The sequence below is a fragment of the Mastigoproctus giganteus genome, chromosome 11 (genome assembly GCF_048544385.1).
Source record: "Mastigoproctus giganteus isolate SK-2022 chromosome 11, ASM4854438v1, whole genome shotgun sequence".
Classification (NCBI taxonomy): Eukaryota; Metazoa; Arthropoda; class Arachnida; order Uropygi; family Thelyphonidae; genus Mastigoproctus; species Mastigoproctus giganteus.
This window is the reverse complement of record NC_143585.1, coordinates 60,431,944-60,452,592: the sequence shown is the minus strand read 5'-3', so window position 1 is coordinate 60,452,592 and position 20,649 is coordinate 60,431,944. Positions and strand designations below refer to the sequence as shown.

Sequence of the window (20,649 nt, the reverse complement as noted above, 5' to 3'; positions counted from 1 at the left end):
TTTCTTAACTAACAGCATAACCCCTCCTCCCTTTCTGTCCTGTCTATCCTTTCTGTACACATTGTACTCCCCAAATTCCAATTCTGCACTGCTTATGTCTGTGTGACAACGTGTCTCTGATATCCCAACAGTATCTATCTTTGATGTCTTGACTAGCACTTGAAGCTCATCAAATTTATTAACTATACTCCTAGCATTGGTGTACATGCAAGTATACATGCACCTGTTTACTCTTAGTTACTCTAACACAGCCCATGTATTTACTTGTTCCACTATGACTCCCAGCAGTCTTGGAAATCCCCATTGCCTTGCTTTCCAGGCTGCTGCTCATTTCAATAGAAGCAGTGCAAGAATCACTTTCACCTCTGCCAGCGGCTACTGTTAATCTATTAGTCCGTGTATCCCCCTCCCAAGCTAGCAGTTTTCCGACCCACCTAACTCTGTCTCGATAGCATCAGCAAATATTCTTGCACTCTTTCTATTTAAGTGTATCCCATCCCTGTAGAAGCAGTCTCTCCTGTTAACAAGCACAGACCAGGTGAGAAAAATTCTACCCCTTGAGCCTTGCACAATCTCTCCAGAGCCGAATTGATTGACAAGGCTCTCATCATATACTCCCTCCTATCGTGTCTGGGCAGAATTGCAGTCACTTTCAAATTCAGGCGCCTCCGTAGCCAGGTGGGAAGGAGCAGTAGTGCGTATCACATGTTTCTTGATTAGACCGGGGTTCGAGCCTGTCACCACCAAATACGGAAGATGCGGAAAGGTCAGGGAATGATCACTGCATATCCCGGAGCAATATGGCCTTAGTTGCTAATGCTCCTAAAAAACAACAACAACAACAACAACAACTACTTTCAAATTCACCTCTAACTCCCGGCTTTTTTTCAACATTGACTGGTACTTGTTAAGTAATTCTGCCGGTCTCCTACTCTTTATATCTTTAGTGCGAACATGTTATTTGAGGATTAAGGTATTAAAAATAGTAAATAAAAATTGTAGCATATTGCATATAATATAAGAATACATAGTGTTCAACATGATTTCTTCTTAATCATGCACGGGAAAACATAAAAGAAGACATAAAGCCATGTTATTGATAAAAGATTAAAACATTTTTTGCACAAACTAGAAAAAGTCTGTGATCATTATCTTACCAGACTGACATGTAACCCCATGTAAGGAAAAGCACAACTCAGTGTATAAGCAGTGATAATGATGGACATGTCCTTTTGAATCAGTGAGCTTCATGTGAGGGTAGTATGGAAGACACTTTGATTTTGGTACTTTTGGCTTGTTCATACAAGCTGGAAACTGACAGAAAAATATCACTTTGCTGTTATGTTTCTGTCATACTAGAATTAAATTGAAAGTAGTATGTGTTCTGAAGGTTCACATTGTATTACTTATGTGCATATATTGCTTTCAGTTATTTATTTGTCAGATTTATTATATATATATTTTGCTAATTTTATCCTTCTCATAGTAATTTTAAATTTAATTTTATATTGTTATCTGCCTATTTACAATAGATTTTTATATTCAGCTTCTGACAGTTTTTTTGCAGAAATATGGACTAACCCGAAATTAATTTCTGGTTGATCCAAACAGTTGTTTTACTCCAGTGACATTCGGTAGAGTGGGATCGGGTGGGATTGGACACTGAAGTTGGAGTTTTGGCAGCTCGAATAATGGCCAATACAGTATCTGGTGAAGCAAGATATTTGAAGAATTACCTGATAATGTGGCATGACTATAGCTGAGTGGCTGATTTTTAAGTATGCAGTTATGAATGCACTATGTTTGAATCCACATGAAGGCCAAAAAATAAATAAATAAAATAATATTTCTGTAGACTATCTTGGCTCTTTTGACCTTATGTGGCTGTTCTGAAGTATAAACAAAAAATTTTGATAAAGTTTGTTGGGGAGAGGAAGTGATACTAAAACTGGTAATTATATATCAGTTTTCCTAACATATTTTTATTTCTGTATGAAAATGATCATTGTTATTTGTTTCATTTATAATTTTTTTTTTTTTTTTCCAGTGATGTTGGAATATATGATAGAGTTGTAATTCAAGAATTGCTTAAAACAGTTGCCCAGACACAACAGTTAGAAAGTAGCACTCAAAGAGAGTTTAAAGGTTTGTTTTACATATTTGAGCACTTTTTTTAAATTTTTTTAATCAGGAAAGATTAAGTTTCACAGTCCTGCAAGGTCATTAAAAGAGTAATCTTTAATATCAGTTTTGTTTCTTGGTATAGCAAGAAATGAAGCTTGAAAAAAAAATATGCTTATTCTCTAAAATTCAATGAAAACAACATTTTTGGCAAAATTTTGAAAATTTTTCGAAAAATTTTTAAAATTTTCTCCTAATAAAATTAATTTCTAAAATTGCAAATTTTGTTACTTACCTGATCTTTAAATGATTTCCTGTATATTATCTAATCTCTCTCTTAGAGACTTATAAACCTCATTCAAGTCACTTCTGATGTATCTAGTTGCCAAGCTCTGTAGCCCACATAATCACATGAGGAAAGACTGTGGTTAGATTAAGAAGCTCAATGTGTGATTAAGAAGCTCAGTGTGTGATTAAGAAGCTCAGTGTCTTTTTTCAAATGAGGTCTCCATACTTGAACACAGTATTCCAAATGTGGTCTTACAATTGCTTTATACAGTAGGATTAGACCTCCCTATCTCTACAGGATAACATTCAATAAATCATCGATAGAACACTATGGGCTTTCCTGGCTGCCTGTTTACACTGTTCAGAAAACTTCATATCTGCCCATATTGTAACTCCCAGATCCCTTTCCTCCTCCACTGCTTTTAATTAAACCCCACCAACTATATTATTTGGGGATTGCTATTCCCCAAGTGTAAGACTCTGCATTTAGCAGCATTAAAACATAGTTGCTACTTCTCTGGCCATCTCTGAAGTCAGTTGTCAGCTCTGAAGTGTATATACTATTGCTATCAAGTAATTTAACTACACATGCTATGCTGACATTTTGACCTGCAAATTCTTAATGCATGAATAATAACTGCTGATAATCAGATCAAGAGTATTACTCCCTCTGGTTGCCTCTTGAACATGTTGCTGTAGAAAACAGTCATCCAATAAATCCACAAAAGTCTTGATAGTGTGTGAGTGACCAACCCACAAGTTCCAGTCAATATCTGGAAAGTTAAAATCCCCCATTATAAGACATTACTTTATTAATTTGTTATTGAGATCCAGTATTGAGCATGAAAACAGCAAAAGCTCTTTTCATGCTCATGTTTCTTTTGATAAGAATCATGACCCCCTCCACCCCCTTCTATCTTCCTCATCTTTCCTAAATACATTATACATTCCATAGTGGAACTCATCACCCCCAATTTCTAGGTGGCAATACATTTCTGTTAGCCCTATTATATATCAGCATTAGTTGTCTTAACGAGGAGTTCAACTTCAGCCATTTTATTGACAACACTTCTGACATTACTGTAAACACAGTTGAGACTAAGTAATCTTCTATAATTTACTATCCTGACACACCCCTTACAGTTATTTAGGTTTATATCCAAAGAATTTTATCTTCTTCCTCCTCATTTGAAACGTTGCTACCGTCAGAACATATTATCAACATCAGCTGTTGTGGCAACAAACAAGAATTTGGGAGGTGAGTGCAAGGAATACGTTGACCCGTATCATCTGATAAATGCAAATCCAAATTACCCTTCTCCCCAACTAGCAGTTTCCCTGAAGAATCCTTAGAGTATCTTCAATGACACCGGCAAAAATCCTTGCATCAACTTTGCTCAAATGGATACTATCTCCACAAAATAGATTCCTTCTACCTACAAATGTTAGCCACCCTGATAAAAATTTACCCCCTAGAGCCTTGCAGATTTTCTCAAGTCTTCAGTTAATCCACAAGGCTTCAGCATATAATCCCTCCTATTGTGAACCGGGTTGTAGTGGCATATGATGCAAGAAAGCAAGCTTATAAAACATGAGATAAAAAAAAAACTTCCCACATCACCTGTCCATTTCCTTTAATAATTTGTTTAGTACTTCCTTGAATTTATTCACATTGACCATCTTTCACAATGAAAGATGGAAGTTTGTTCGAGCAATCAACCACCACTTGCTGGCTGAAGGCAAACTTCTGTACATCTATCCTGAAACCATCCTTCCTCAATTTTAACTTATGTCCCCTCACATGTGTAGTCTGAACAAGAGGAAGAATACCATCAGCATTGAGCTTGCTCGATCCATTCAAAGCCTTAAACACATCAATCCAATCATCTTGCAGGTGCATAGTCTCTAGATGCTGCAATTTGCAGAACTGACACCTTCCTTGGTAAGGCCACCCTTTCATTCCCTTCACCAATATTGCCCTTCTCTGCACCTGTTCCAGTAGATCTACATCCTTTCTAAAATGAGGTCTCCAGACTTGTATTCTGAAATTTTTTTCCTTTGAGGGCAGGGTTCACCTTGGAAACGAGGAAGAAGTCTGCTGGTGCTGGATTGGGAGAGCACAATGCCATGTTTCATCAGAAATGCCTTCACAATAAGTGCAGGATGGCTGGGGGGGTTTGTTGTGCAACAAGAGCCTTTCTCTCAAAATTGTGGCCTTACCTGGGAAATGTGCTTCAGCAGTCTTTGAAGCACCTGTACATAGAATGCAGCATTGACTCACTCCCCTTTAGGTACAAATTCTTTGTAAATCACACCTGTTTGCTGAAAAACATGATCAGCATCCTCTTGATCTTGGACTTCTGTAAATCAAACTTTTTGAGTCTGGTGATGATTTTGAAGGCCAGTGCATGCTCTGATGCTTCACTCCAGGCTATACTGAAACACCCAACACTCATCCCCAGTGACAATACAGTCGAAGAAATTAGGAGTGTCTTGACAAGTTTGGATGAAGTCTTTGCATGTGACACTTTTTATTTCTTCTTATCATCCATAAGGTTGTGCAGCACAAAATTTGAACAGACCTTCCTTTTCCCTAAATCTTCATGCAGAATTTGACAAATCATCTTATTCATATCCAACTCATCAGCCATTATTTTGAGAGTTGAATGACCTTCAAAATGCAAACATCCTCACGTCTACCTTTGAATTGTTTATACCATTCAAATATACTAGTACTACTAAGCATTTCATCACCATAAACAGTTCTTAACATTTTGTATATTTCTTTTGCAGATTTTCCCAGTTTAAAGCCAAAATTTGATATTCATTTGTTGCTCCATTGCAAAATCATGACACAGAATGTTAACACTACTAACGAAACTGGTTGTTACTTGCAACCTGTCAGCCTACTGGACACTGTGTATCACCACCTGTTGGAGGAAGTTTGAACTACAGCATAACACTTCTGTTTATTTTCAAACTCATTGAACTTGACTGCAACAGCATCAGTCTTGGAATTCTATTGCCATACCTTGTATAATTTAATTATTTTTATTTTATTTTATTATTTTAGTCTTTGTCCAGGAAGCTCAGGTGACCCTGGCAGTGACCAGCCAGAGAAACAATCTATGCTGCCTGGCTCACCTCCTAGTGGTGTGTATGGACAACATGGGGGTCCCAAAAGGGGCCCTGCAGCCAAGAAGCCAGAAGAACAACAGAACACGACATAAATCAACAGAAACCCACACTCCACACACACTTCTCACATTTATACAAGTTCTATGGTTTTCTATGCTGTGTTCTTCACAAGAGTACTAATGGTGCAGTTGTGGGAAACCACCAAACACTACACTATGCCGGCATCTCCGTAGCCAGGTGGGCAGGAGCAGCAGTGCATAGCACACACTTCTTGATTAGACCGAAGTTCGAGCCCGTGACCACTAAATATGGAGGATGCAGAAAGATCAGGGAATGACCACCGCATATCCCTGGAGCAATATGGCCTTAGTTGCTAATGATCCTAAAAACCAAATTACAAACAAACAAACAAACTACACTATGCCCAAAGTATGGGGAGATATGTTCCTGATATGCTTGTTTAAAAATTGGAGAAATGAATAAACCATTAATACAGAACATTTTGAAATAGGCTTAGTTTCTTCTTTGGATTTTTAGTGTCCAGGAGTATGAGAGATGTGAAATAAACCATTTATCAAAAATTTAAAGCAGATTGTATTATATGTTTTGTCATGAGTACATAAGACTGAGTTAATTGAATTCTGTCTCTGCTGTTTCTATAGATTGAATTTAGTTTTAATTATAATAAAAAAATGTTTATTTTTTATAACAAAATATGAAGTGAAAAATTTCACATTTTATAGTAATTGTCCTTATGGAAGTTGACAAACTGACCAAAGATGCCCAGCATGCTTTAAGGAGAACAATGGAAAAATACATGAGTACCTGTCGCTTAATTTTATGTTGCAACTCCTCAAGTAAAGTCATCCCTGCTATTCGTAGTAGGTGCCTAGGCATAAGAGTTCCTGCCCCATCAGAAGCAGAAGTATGTATTTTTATGGCAATTAAGAAAATAAAAATCACTATGGTTAAGAGAATTGAAAATATCTTATTTAAAATTTGCTTATTGCAGCATTAAAATGAGAATTATAGTTATATATTCACACAGTTTATTTAATTTGTATCTCAGGATGGACAAAGCCATGGATTTTGATATCCTCTAATTAAGTCAAGTACAGGATCACTAATGACCAGTCTTCAGGAATAGTGACTAATTATCAAATATATTAAAACCATTTGCCATTCCTGAAACAGTTGTTCCAGTGCTTTTTTGGCAACTCATTAGTGAAGGACTAAGTTCTGACAGAAAGACCAACTTGAATAAACTACCTCTAGTTTATCAGACTAGGTACAACCGTTATTAATACAGGAGCTGGATAACTGAAATTTACAAGACATTGGGGAGGGTGAAAAACAGCCAAGCATAACATTACATAAATATGCTGAGTTAAATTCATTACTCTGAGTATAATTCATTACTCTGCATTTTGGAAAAAATTCACCAATGTTTTCTCAGGAAAGGGTGTTTCTGAATCATTTTCTAATGTTGGTTTTAAAAATGACTTCCATTTGTTTCCACCACATCAAAAATCACAAAAGAAAATTTGATTTTTCACAAATTTTTATTAATTTTGGCACAATTTGTGCACTGAAATTATAACAAAATGCTACTTTTACCAGACTTTTATATTTAAATACACATTGAAAATACTATTAAAAAAAAGGCAGTGTAGCAAAAAGTCCACCAAACACTCGCCTCTCATTTTAAAAAGTGATCTATGATGGGTCAAATTTTAATTTCTTTGATTTTCTTGCAGATCATTCTACTTTACAGTCGCGCTTCATTATCCAGCAATAGCCAGCCATTATGTTGACATTCCACCTCCCCTGGTAACTCATCTACATATCTTTAATATCCCAGTAGAACCTCTCACCCTGTTCTTCACTAACACTTCCTAGATTTTCTGGGAAGTAGTCAATGTGGGAGTGTAAAAAATGTACCTTGTGACACTCACATTGCAGCTTAGCTTAGCTTTTTGAAGTTTTCCAACATATTTTCAATTATATTCTTGTAGTGTAGATCCTTGTTGTTCTCTAAGACATTCTCAACAGTGATGCTAAGACTCCTCTCTGATGAGTCAGAAAAGTCTCCACTGATTGTATCTAATTTCTAAATAGTTTATTAAGTCACTTATATTACTGTAAAAACCATAGAATCATCATCAGAAAAGTAGGGGACTAATTGTTATTCTCTCTTTTGTAGTGTAGATCTTTTATTTTATATTCTTTTAGTGTAATTATATTCTTCTCTAAGACATCCTCAACAGCAGACCTGATGCTAAGACTCCTCTTTGATGAGTCAAAAACGTCTTCACTGTGTAGGATTCTATCTAATTCCTAAACACAGGGTGATTCAAAATTATTGCTAGGGTATCCGTGGCCTATAATTTTCAAACTGGAAAAAAAAGTTTTATTTCGCAACGCTGTACTCGCTGCATTGATGTCTGGGAGATATTGACCTTATTACTTCAAAATGGCGACTGTCCAAGAGAAGGCAATGTGCATATTTTGGTTTTTCTAAACAAAGTCCGTTATCACAACACAACGTCATTACAGAACTCAGTATGGAAAAGATCCACCTTCAGATAATGCTATCCGACGTTGGTTAAAGTAATTTCAAGAGACTGGTAATGTTCTGCACTGAAAAGGAGTGGGAAGACTGAGCACTTTGCAGGAAGATGTTGATCGAATCCATGAAGCGTTTTCTCAAAGCTCACAAAAATCAGTTAGACGAGCTTCTTTGCAGTTAGGTATACCACAAACGACTGTTTGGAGGGTTGTTCATAACCGCTTTCACCTCCATGCAAACTGCAGATTGTGCAGGTTTAAAGCCGAACGATAAACCTCGCCATTTCCAATTTGCCCTTTTGTCAAACGTTGAAGCTGATGAAAATTACCTTTGGAGAGATTTAGTGATGACGCAAAGTTTTACATATCAGGAAGGATAAATCGTCATAACTGCAGAATATGGGGATCAGAAAACCCTCACGCCATTCAAGAATTTGAAAGAGGTAGTCCAAAGGTCAATGTCTGGTGTGCTTTGTCATGTTCGGAGGTTTTGGGGCCCTTTTTCTTTGTGGAAAAAACAGTGACAGCGGCGACCTATCTGGACATGCTACAGCTGTATCTGTTACACTAGTTGGAAAATCATCAGCCAAATGTGGTGTTCCAGCAAGATGGTGCACCGCCACATTGGGCTCTTATTGTCCGAGAATTTCTTGACATGCATTTTCCTGGGTGCTGGGTTGGGCGTGGTGGACCGATTCCATGGCCTCCGTGCTCGCCCGATCTTACGCTGCTTGATTTCTTCCTGTGGGGATACGTGAAGGACATTGTGTACAAGATCCCTGTGGCCTCCCTCGATGAACTGAAGCTCAGAATTGTTGCTGCGATCAAAACAGTTACACTGCAAATGCTGGAGAACACTTGGAGGGAAATTGAATATCACTTGGACATCTTACGTGCTACGAAAGGTGCGCATGTTGAAGTTGTTTAGCATTCTGCAGTATTGATTCTATAGGTAATAAAACTTTTTGAGTTACACTTTCGTATTCCGCAAGCAGTTTTATTTTGTTGTTTCCGGTTTGAAAATTATAGGCCATGGAAACCCCGACAATAATTTAGAATCACCCTGTAGTTCATTAAGTCATTTATATTACTGAAAAAAACCATAGAATCATTCTCAGAAAAGTAGGGGACTAATTCTTATTCTCTCTAATATCTTGCAATATCTCATTCTCTTGTAATATCTTGTCTTTACCATAAGAAAAATGACTTTTTTGACTTTTTCCTTGATTCAAAGTCAAAAGATGTTTTGACTTTGAATCAAGGAGTTATGCAGATTCCTTTGGTAAATTTAAATTTCTTACCAGATCATTGAGTTCATGGTATGAAAACAATTGAGGGTTGGACTCGATGTCTCCAGGCGTGTAGACCAGTTTCATCTTCAGAAGCTTCATTTTTAGCACTCTTTGCGGCTACATTCTCCATTATAAGTGGAAGGCATGGAATCTGCAGGTTATCTCCATGTGGAACTGGTCTAATGACAAATGCAGCATTGGGATACATAATATCCTTCTTACTCTTTGCATTGGATTCCTCTACATTAACTAAGCAAAAGTAGCAATTATCAGTGCTTTGTAGGCTTCCGTCAAATCATGGGAATTGCAAATGGCATAACCTTCTTTTTACCAGTTTTCCACAATCTCAGTGCTTCAACACAGGTTTGCCAAACTTTATGTGGAGTTCATTGTTTATCTCTGTCTCCGAGTTTCACTCCAAAACAAGCACAATACACATTTTTAACAAATTCTGTAATATCTTGTCTTTGCTTGAGAACTACATAACTTCCACAGATATAACAAAATAAGTTCGGATTGTTCAAACACTTGCGTTGAAGATATTTTACTCACTTTTCATCACAAGTTTGACACAATACCCTCAAAAATAAACTTAGCTCACACTGAATAACATTACTGCATTGAGTTCTCAAGGTCAGTGACTGAAAGCAGTGTTGCCAACATGTGAAGTGTGTTTACAAATCATGCTTCTTGATTAGACCGGGATTCAACCCCATGACCACCAAATACAGAGGATGCGGAAAGGTCAGGGAATGACCGCTGCATATCCCCAGAGCAAACTGTTTACAAATTCCCTGCACTTACTCCTAATTTAATACATTCAATAATACAACCCATGACATCAACTTTAGTGATTTGTGAAAAAACGTTACTGATAGAAAAAAAAAAAAAGAGTAATATGTATGAAATAAAGTGTAAAAATACTGAGTTAAAAACAGATATTAGTTTACAAGCATTGAAAATTGTGCTGAGTGGTTGTTATTAATACAGGAGCTGGGTAACTAAATTTACACGATATTCAAATGATGGGGGATGGTTGAAAAACAACCAGACATAACTTATATAAATATGCTGAGTATCAATTTTTCAAATACGATTTCATTTCCTGTTTCATATAAATTATTCTGATACTGCTATTAGCTGTGTGTCAATTTAACTCGGTGTATTTTTGTAAATTTTGTTTGTTTTTCATTCCCTCCTCTTCCCAGTTTGAATGTCATGTAAATTTTAGTTACCCAGGTCCTGTATTAATGTTTGTGTCCAATTCGCTAAAATATAAGGAGTTTATTCAACTTGGTCTTTCTGTCAAAGCCTAATTCTTCACTGATGAGGTGCCAAAAAACACTGGAACAGCTGTCTGGGGAATGCTAAACAGTTTTCATATGTCTGTTTGTTGATGATTCTGCACTTTGTAATAAATTGGTGGGTCTTGAAATCCATGGCTTTGTCCTGCCTGAGGTATGAACTTGTTATAGTTTACAAGATAATAACATGGAAGTGCATGTTATTACACCACCAAATACGGAGGATGCAGAAAGGTCAGGGAATGATCACCGCATATCCCCGGAGCAATATGGCCGTAGTTGCTAATGCTCCTAAAAACCAAATAACAACAACAACAACAACAACTACCAGTTTATAACAGATTTTACTAGCACAAATGCAACTGGAAATTGTTTTTATTGTTTTATGGTAGTAACCCCCAGAAATGTGCTTTAGTAAAATGTGAGCTAGTGGGGTGTTAATAGTGTGTCTCTGCCTTTATGGTGTTGTTTATTCTGTTGCTATACACGCATAACTTTGTTTATGTGTATCAAGCATGCCTCCTCATTTTGTAATTGTGCTTTATTCCCTAAAAATGAGTAAAATACTTAAAAGATGTGAAAAGGAAGCATCCTAGTGAAGACTACAGATTCAGAAAGAAAAAGAAAAGCAATATCGATAGACAGAGGCAGACTGGGTCAAATATTCTTACCTGAGAAAATTTGTAGCAGCCTCATACTAGCGTTTATGGCCAAAATCACACTGGCCTCTAGTCCACTGGGGTTTCCCCGGTAAAGCTTATGGCCAGTCTGCCTCTGTCGATAGAGAAAAAATGTGAAATTGTGAAACACTTTGAGCAGAATGAAAGGCCATGTGATATTGCACGTGCTACAGGCCTAAATGAGGCAATGCCAAGAATTAGAAAGAATGCAGAGAAAATAAAAACAACTTTCATAGCAGGAACAGCTCAAAGTGTAATAAAATCCATTAGATCAAGACACAAAGAATTGGAAGAGATGGAACGGCTGTCATCTGTTTGGATAGAAAATCAAACAAAGAAAAAGTTTGCTTATGATAGAAGCAAAATCATTAGCAATATTTTATTACGTAATAGTCGTAAAAAATATGTAAGTATTTTATTACGATTATTTATTGTGTTTGGTAATGTTTTGGTTACAAAAGCGTGTTCAATCTTGGGTGGTCAGCACCTAACCCTATTTTTCCCATAGGGCCTGTTATTTATATTGCATGATTTTGCATTGCACCAGGGTTTCTAGGAACCTGAAGAAAGGCACCTGAAGTGGATAGGATCTATCCATTTATATTAAATGATGCAGCAAAGAAAGTAAGCAAACCCTTAGCCATAATTATGAAAGCTTCCTTGGACTCAGGAGAATTGCCTAAAGACCAAAGGTGCAAACAATGCTTACCCAGGTCTCTCAGAATCACTTCGTTATTTGGAAATTTTCATCATTATATGGAAACTATTTTCAGTGTAACAACCAAGGGGAAATCAAAAAAGTTCACTATATAGAAAAATTCGCTATATGGAATTTTGTTAAAGAGAGGTCCGACTGTAATATTGCATTGTGCACTAAATAAAAAAATTTTCTTTGTATATTTCTGAAATTGTTGATATTACTTTCCAGTAATTCAGTGCAGGTTTTTTAATGCAAGACTATTATGCATGATATCTGACAGATAAAATTTATTGTATTTTTTAATTATGAGTCATCAGCATTTTCATAGAGATTAATAACTTTTACTGATATGGAAAAGGATTTTTCTAAATTCTTGCATAGGAGTTTGTACATTGATGTGTTTGTATCTGTGTGTGTGTGAAACCACATTTATAAACATTAGTTATTTTTCTCCTTCAGATATCATCTGTTCTTCAGAATATTTGCAGAAAAGAATCTCTTAGTTTGCCCCCAGAATTGGCAGAAAGGATTGCAAAACAAAGTCAGCGCAACATACGCAGAGCTGTTTTAATGTGTGAAGCATGTCGAGTACAACAGTGAGTTATTTCCTTTGGTAGTATTAATTCAGGTTTTCGAATATTGATGTTTTATTTATTTTAGAGTATAATAATTTATAAATGAAACCAGTTTTATTATTTCAGTGTTTTACTTATTTCAGAGTATAATAATTTATAAATGAAACCAGTTTTGATTTTTGTTAGTATTATCTACTATAAAGAATTTTAGTTGGGCTCACATCTGGTGAGTATGGGCTTGGCACACCCAAGCCCATACTCACCCAAGTCCATACATGAACTTTGATGTGATGGTCTGAAAGCAATGTTGATGGTCTGGGGCTATTTTTCATGGTTTGACCTGGAACCATTACTTGTTTTGGATAAAACTATAGATACTGAGGTCTGTCTGGCCATCCTAGACAATAATGCATTACCTACGTTGTGGTAGCATATAGGGGGAGGCTTATGTCTATATCAGCAGGAAAATGCTCCCTATCAATACTGGCTTGAGGACACTAGTGTCGAAAAGTTGGACTGCCAATCCAGAGCCCTAACCTCAATCCTATAGAGAACCTCTGTGATGGATGAATTGCATTGTTGGGTGCAGGTGAGGAGAGACTGGCCAAAAAACAGAATGGTAGAAAATATCGAGGACATTCAAAAAAATCTGGTGGAAAGTGTTTCGCAGTTTTCCTGTAAATAAAGGTTGTTCGTCTGGATATTGATAGTAGGGCATTAACAGTTGCCAAGTTTTATATATATTCTAGTAATTATAATCAAAGAATGTGAAGTTCCGACATTAAGGTAATGATCTTTAAAATTTCATTGCCACAAGCTGCTTTACTATTGCACTACAAAGAAACAGCATTCTCTTTTGAGAAGAGTGCTGCACATTTATTTTTAATTCAGTGCTACACTGGTGTGCAAAATTAGGACCAACATTATTTCTAAAGGTTACAATCAAAAAATCTTTACTTAAGGTACTCTTTACTGATGACAGTAGATTCAGTCTCAGCAACTATTCTGGACGTCAACTAATCTGGTGAGAGGTTGGCACATGGTATCACCCTGCAAACATCGCTGAAAGGGATCGATATGGCAGTCGAGGTGTTCTCGTCTGGGAAGGCGTTATCTTGGATGGACATACACAACTCCAGATACTGTAACCGGTGCACACTACTGTACTGAGGTAATCCTTCCCCATGTGCGTCTGTTCCAAGGTGCCATTGGCTCCGAGTTTGTGTTTATGGATGATAACGCCACATCCCATCGCACTGCAGCTGTTGATATGCTTTTGGAAAGTGAGGATATTGTTCGTATGGATTGGCCTGCCCGCTCTACTGATCTAAATCCCATCGAACACATATGGGATGCTCTGGGGAGACGCCTAGCGGCACATCCACACCCACCAGAAAATGTTCACCAGCTGAAAATGGCGCCGACAGAGGAATGGACGATGTTACCGCAAGAACTTATCAACAACATTGTTCTAAGTATGGACAGGTGGTGCAAAGTCTCCATCGACATTAGGGGTGGCCATATCTCCTACTGAGGACCACCTCTTCCCCTTCCATCTTTCACAGTGGTGCATCTGTATCATGGCAGCCAGTGCTATGTTGCCATTTTTGAATAAAGTCCCTCTGTACCGTTTTGTTTCCATTGTTGTGTCGGTGTTGTTTCCTTCATTTCTGTACCTCACGAGGTTCCTTTTGGTATGTTTTCCCCATATCCAGGCCACTCCTATGAGAAGCTACAGGTGAAAACCTGACTGGTCCTTAAATTTTGCACACCAGTGTATTACTGACAGCCCTCATTAGGTATTAGAAAGAAAAGTGCTCTATTTATAGTGCAAAACCAAGGTAACTGTCAATAGCAATGCTGTTTTGTCTTGGTTTTGCATTGCAAAATTTGTTTCCTCCCTTTTTCACTACTTGTAGGGCATCTTACATATTTGGCATTTTTACTGGCAATTATTCAATAAAAACACAAATGATATATGATTGTCAATAAAGTTGTTTAATCATCAACTAAATAGTGGAAATATTAGTGTTATTGCAAGAGAGCACAAAATGCATAATTATAAAGTATTAAATTATTATGGTTTGCTGCTATTTATTTGAGATGTGCTGTGAAAAGTTAATTGCTGATTAAAAAGCAGGACATTAAACACAATCCAGACATATATGAGAAACTTTCTCATATATGTCAGTGGAGGAAAATATGAATAAGGATGAGAAAAAAGGTGAATTAATAATATACCAGTATATCAGCAACACACACAATGGATAGCCTCTTCAGCGTTATTGCACCCCCCCTCCGATTGAAAACAGATTCATTTTTGAAGATTGTGGGAAGCAGTTTCTTGCATTAAAAATCAAATTGAATTCTAATAATTACAGTATAATGCATTTCTTTCATTCATTCTATTTTTAGGTATCCATTTGTTCCTGATCAAGAAGTTGTCCAACCAGACTGGGAAATCTTCCTTCGTGAAACTGCTGTTATGATAGTTCAAGAGCAAAGCCCTCATAGGTAAGTTGGCAGTGAATGTCATTTGAAATTTTGCAGAATAGACTAATTTAAAGAGTCCTTACAAGTCACTATTAATGAATAACATTTGCAAATAGTCATTTATTTACTTGACTATAAATTTCAGTCTCCCAGGTTTTTTCATTGTGCATACAGACATTTTAGTATATAAAATATACATTCAAGAAAATATACTTGCCCATACAGGGTGTTTCAGAACTCAACAATTATTTTTTTCATAGGTAAAGTCCTAACACCTAATAGACAAATTTAAGGAGTCTTTAAAATTCACTATTAATGAATAACATTTGCAAATAGTCATTTATTTACTTTGCTATAAGTTACATTCTCCCAGGTTTTTTCCTTGTGCATATAGGTAGACATTATAGTATATAAAATATACTTGCTCTTACAGAGTGTTTCAGAACTCTACAATTTCTGCATTCACATCCATCAAAACGATCGACCTGTTTATCCATAAGGGATTGTAATGTTGCATCCAGATGATCGACGAAAGGTTGAATGGCAAAAATTCAACCTTTCTAGTACTGTGAGCACTGGCAATAAAGTGAGACCAGATAAAGCTGGCCAAACCAACCCTCCAAGCAGCAAACACACACACACACACACACACACACACACACACACACACACACACACACACACACACACACACACACACACACCGTGCATGGAACACAGACTAGGAATCTTTGTAACCATCAGGGTTGGATCAGTAATCATGTTCGAAGCCCAGATCCATTGTCGAGCATTTCCGCCAGTCCCTACAATGACAGAGTCGGACTGTATAATCCGATAACGAATAGATAGACCCTTAACAAAACCTTTATATGAATAAGGTTCTTGAAGAGCAAGAACCTGTACGAAATGCTCTTGAGCAATAGTGGTTAGATCATTCATAACTGAAATTGACCACTGGCAATTCAGTTGTAAGAATTTAAGTTTGGGGTAATTTGAACGAAGTTGTACCTGTTGGTAGTGTCCTATCCATAAGAGGTCTTTGACTTAATCATATCAATGGCTTTTAAATACTCAGGACATTTCGAATCCGTAAACGAATGCGCACAATTTCTTTTCTTCTTCTTACAATTTGGACACACTGATAATTTATCTTTATTCGGGCAGTCACCAGAATTACAACCCACAAGTCCACAAAGCCTACAGGTTTGCTGCTCCTGAGTACAAATTCTTGCGAGTGGCTGTATCCCAGACATTTAAAACACCTGGGAACAGTAGTGTAATCTTTCACTCTATGTGAGGTCCAACTGAGATATACCCTGCGAACAGATAAAAGAATCTTGCAAATATTTCTTGAGACTTCAAGAATCCAATTCACACTTGACTTATTTGGTTTAGGCTTCATAGAAAAACATGGCTTTATTTACTCTTTGACTGCCTGAGGTGTGAAACCGTGATCTTTCAAGTTCTTGTGAAAGATATCTTCCACTATATCATCTATCTTTACGTCTTTGTGTATGTCATATGTTACGACAGTAGAGCCTAATTTCCTAGGCGTCTCTGGCTTAAGACCGCACTCTCGCAGTCTAGAATAGTTTCTAATCTTCTCCAGATCCTGAGACGTAGCCATCTCAATAAGAACTCGGTTTGCTCTTATTTTTCTCATATACTTTATTTTGACATCCTTGATGTCAGATGCCAATTTGGTTTTTATTTCATGTCTGACCTCCTTGCTGGTAGACAAGGTGCTGCACTTCTGAGTCTTAATTAAAATCACATGCTGCTGCTGCTGCTGTGAAAGCTTAGTTGTTATTCCCTGTTTGGTAGCAATACTTTTTGTTGGAGTATAGAGCTGTGTCGCTAGTGCATGTGGCATAGGGGCATAGCAGAACCAGAAGGTCTACTATAATTTTTCTGTAACTTGTTCAATTGAAATTCTTTTTTCCTCTAGCCTAGCTTTCAAACACTCGTTTTCTAGAATTACATTGGTAAGTAGCTGCTCCATCGCTGATGAAGTGTCTTGGATGCCCATTGTAACTGGTTTTGTTAGTCTACCTCCATCAGAGAGAGTAGATCTTAATGCAGAAACCTGTTCCACATACATACCAATGTTTGGATTAGACTGGGATTGATCAATAATCTCAGCAGATTCATTAGGTGGTGGAGAGTCAGGGTTCGTGGATAATCCTGCAGTCTTTGTCTACAGAAGCAGGAAGGTCTACGGAAGCACTATCATCATCAGCATGTGAAGAAGTGGGCAGGGGTGAAAAACTGTCTTGAAGTCTGTCCAATTGAACCGAATTCATTTTTTTTTTTTTAAAGCAGATAATACAGTTATTAATAAGTTTGGTTTTTTTTTTTGTGGGAAAAAGCCAATATGAATTTTCAATCTGCTTGCTTAATTAAGACATCGGGTGTACACCAAATTTTCGCCCATGCCAAAATAAACTGAATTGTAGTGTCAAAACAGGCTTAATGAGGTCTGTGAAAGCTCTCGTTTTTAGGGTGGATGGAGTAAACACAAGAAGGTAAACACTTTGTAAGTGAGCCCTGGGGCGGCTAGCACGGAGCAGAAAATAGTGGGGGAGTTGTCCTTGTGCACATGTGTAGCTGGTGGGACAGACTTTCTTTGTTAAAGGTGGAAACAATGATAAAAATTATATATAAAAAAAAAAGTACCTGAATCAGACGACCCGATGTGGTGAGACCAGACCTGGAGATCTTTTGTAAGTTGAGTCCCTGGTGGATGAAAAATCACCATTAAATAGCTTTACAAAGTTATTTAAAAATGCAAAATTTCAGGAGCACCTTCAAGCACATGTTCACCATGGCACGTGCATGTGGCCCCTTTATGGCAGTTACATCTTTAAGTAAATCCCACATCAATACTCTGTTATTGCTGCCACCAAGTGGCTCTTTTTTCTGCAGATTCTTATAATGCACCACTGATAGTCAGATCAAGAATCACATCTGATAAACAGATCAAGACTACTGCTGTCCCTCGTTGTCTCTCTAACGTGCTGCTGTAGAAAAGAGTCATTCAGTTAATCCACAGAAGTCTTGCTAGTGCATGTGCGTGCGTGCGTGACCAACCCCACATGTTCATTCAATATCTGGAAAGTTAAAATCTCCCACTATAAGGCATCCTGATTTACTGGCCCATTCTATTTCTCTGTCTGTACAGTTGTATGTTATACTCATCACAGTCATTGGGCTTGTAACACACTCATTTCATTTTTGTTTTCCCAGTGCTTTTGTCACACCAAACTGACTCAACATTGCACTAGTCATCCATGTCAGCTGGATGTACTGCCTTACATTTTATGTGCTTCTTAACTAAGAACATAACCCCTCATCCCTCCTCTCTTCTCTGTCCTTTTCTTACACATTGTACTCCCCATAGGTGCCTCCGTAGCCAGGTGGGCAGGAGCAGCAGTGCGTAGCGCATGCTTCTTGATTAGACTGGGGTTTGAGCCCATGACCACCAAATACGGAGGATGTGGAAAGGTCAGGGAATGACCACCGCATATCCCCAGAGCAATACGGCCTTAGTTGCTAATGCTCCTAAAAACCAAATGTACTCCCCATATTCAAATTCCGCACCTCCTATATCTGAGTGACACCATGTTTCTGATATCCCCACAATGTCAGCATTTGATGACTTTATTTCCATTTCAAATTCAATGTAGTTGCTCTGCTCTTAGCATTAGTGTACATGCAAGTATACACACACCTGTGTTTGCTCTTATTAACCCTAACAGCCCATGAATTTGCTTGTTCCTTAAGGATCCTCAACAGGACTTGAAATACTTGACACCTTGTTTTCCAGGCTGTTGCATGTTCCAGTAGAAGTAGTGCAAGAATCACTTACACTTCTATCTGTGGTTGCTGTTAGCCTATTAGTCTGTGCTTTAAAATACATATTTAAAAGCACATTAGCCATTTCCTGAATGTACATATACATTGAAAGGACATATTCAAGCTTTTAACAAAATAATAATGAGGGAATTTGATGAAAATCTTCATGCCATAAGTTATTTGTAATGTTTCAGAAATAAAATACTATGTTTTATAATTGTCAACCTGAAATAACTTTTTGATACTTCATGATTTTAGATTATATGAAGTGCGTGGAAGGATTTATGAACTCATCTCACATCTGATTCCTTATGATGTTATTTTTAAGGTAATGTTATCTTTATCTTTTCTGATATTTTATCTAAAAGTAATTATTTTCTTACTTCTACAAGGATTTTTAATAGCTTTATATTATTTTGATTTTCTTCAAAAATGTAGAATAGTCGGTGGATTTTTGGCTGCTGTAAAGGGATAAGTATTTTTAATTTTTACTGTATTCTTCATTAATGAACATAGTACATTGTGTTTTACAGAGATATTAAATAGGTTTAGTAGCATTCATTAGCTTCTTATTTTGAATTTAACCAGCGATTTTTGGAAGTTATGACTCCTGGTGTTGGCACCAATATTGTTGAACTAGCTGCCATATTGTAGTCGATCAGAAATAGCTTAACGTATATATATCTCGAACTGATAGCGTAAGGCGTAAAGTAAAACTAGATAGCATAATACGAAGCACTGCATTAGGAATCTGTTAGCTTATTATAGTATTATCAATTAATTAAAAAATAATATTAATCTTATTAAACTTCATTGTTAATTAAATTGTATTTAAGCAGAAATCATGACCCAGACTAGAGCTGCAAAGCAAAGGTCACAGACTAGTGAGAGTGCTGTGACTCGGGGGAGAAACGAAGGGGATTATTCTCCAAAGCCCACCACAGAACGCATCCTCTCAGCATTCGAACAAAGAGCTGAGCTAGCAACCACAGTCTAAAAAACTGTGCGAAATGTGAAATGTTTGCCGACCTTTCTAAAACAGGACATGATTTAGCCAAGTAGGATGCCTTTGTGTGTGCTAGGTGTCTAGAGTGTCGAGAAATTAGGCGCCAACTCAGCGTTCTGATTGGCAACTATGAGAACTTGAGGTGTAGGGTAAATGCCCTCAAAGAAATTAATATGAAGGGCTCATCAAGCTCTCAGCTGCCCAGCTCAATGACAGAGCTCACTACTGTGCATCAGGCAAAACAGGCAATCTCCAAGGCAGAACGTGCTGGTCCCAAAGGAACTAGTTATTGTTGGTGACTATTGTAAGGGAGACGGGGAATATACTATGCAAGGAGAGGTGGAACAGGACCAGGGTATGTCTGCCAGGGGCAAAAGTTGATGATGTTGTAGAGCAGATACCATCTTTTAAGGGGCACAAAAGGTGAAGTTGTTCTACACATTGGAACTAATGACATTAAGAGCAAGAGATCTGCAGATTTACTCAACAAGTACAGGTCAGTGTTGAAAAAAAGTTGTGAATTAGAGTTGAATGTGAAAGTGTCTGCAATTCTGCCCAGACACGATAGGAGGGAGTATGTGATGAGAGCCTTGTCAATCAATTTGGCCTTAGAGAAATTGCGCAAGGCT

General features: G+C 37.3%; 1 protein-coding gene across 2 annotated transcripts in view; it reads left to right on the top strand.

Moving 5' to 3' along the window:
- RfC38 (replication factor C subunit RfC38) overlaps window positions 1-20,649 on the top strand; it is an 80,924-nt gene that overhangs the window by 32,040 nt on the left and 28,235 nt on the right. Inside the window, exons 3-7 of one of the 2 annotated variants that reach the window (XM_090385260.1) lie at window positions 2,048-2,145; window positions 6,291-6,472; window positions 12,551-12,687; window positions 15,082-15,180; window positions 19,273-19,342. In XM_090385260.1, coding sequence (XP_090241386.1) covers window positions 2,048-2,145; window positions 6,291-6,472; window positions 12,551-12,687; window positions 15,082-15,180; window positions 19,273-19,342 — 586 coding nt within the window. The remainder of the gene's footprint in view (window positions 1-2,047; window positions 2,146-6,290; window positions 6,473-12,550; window positions 12,688-15,081; window positions 15,181-19,272; window positions 19,343-20,649) is intronic. The other variant, XM_090385262.1, reaches the window with a different exon arrangement.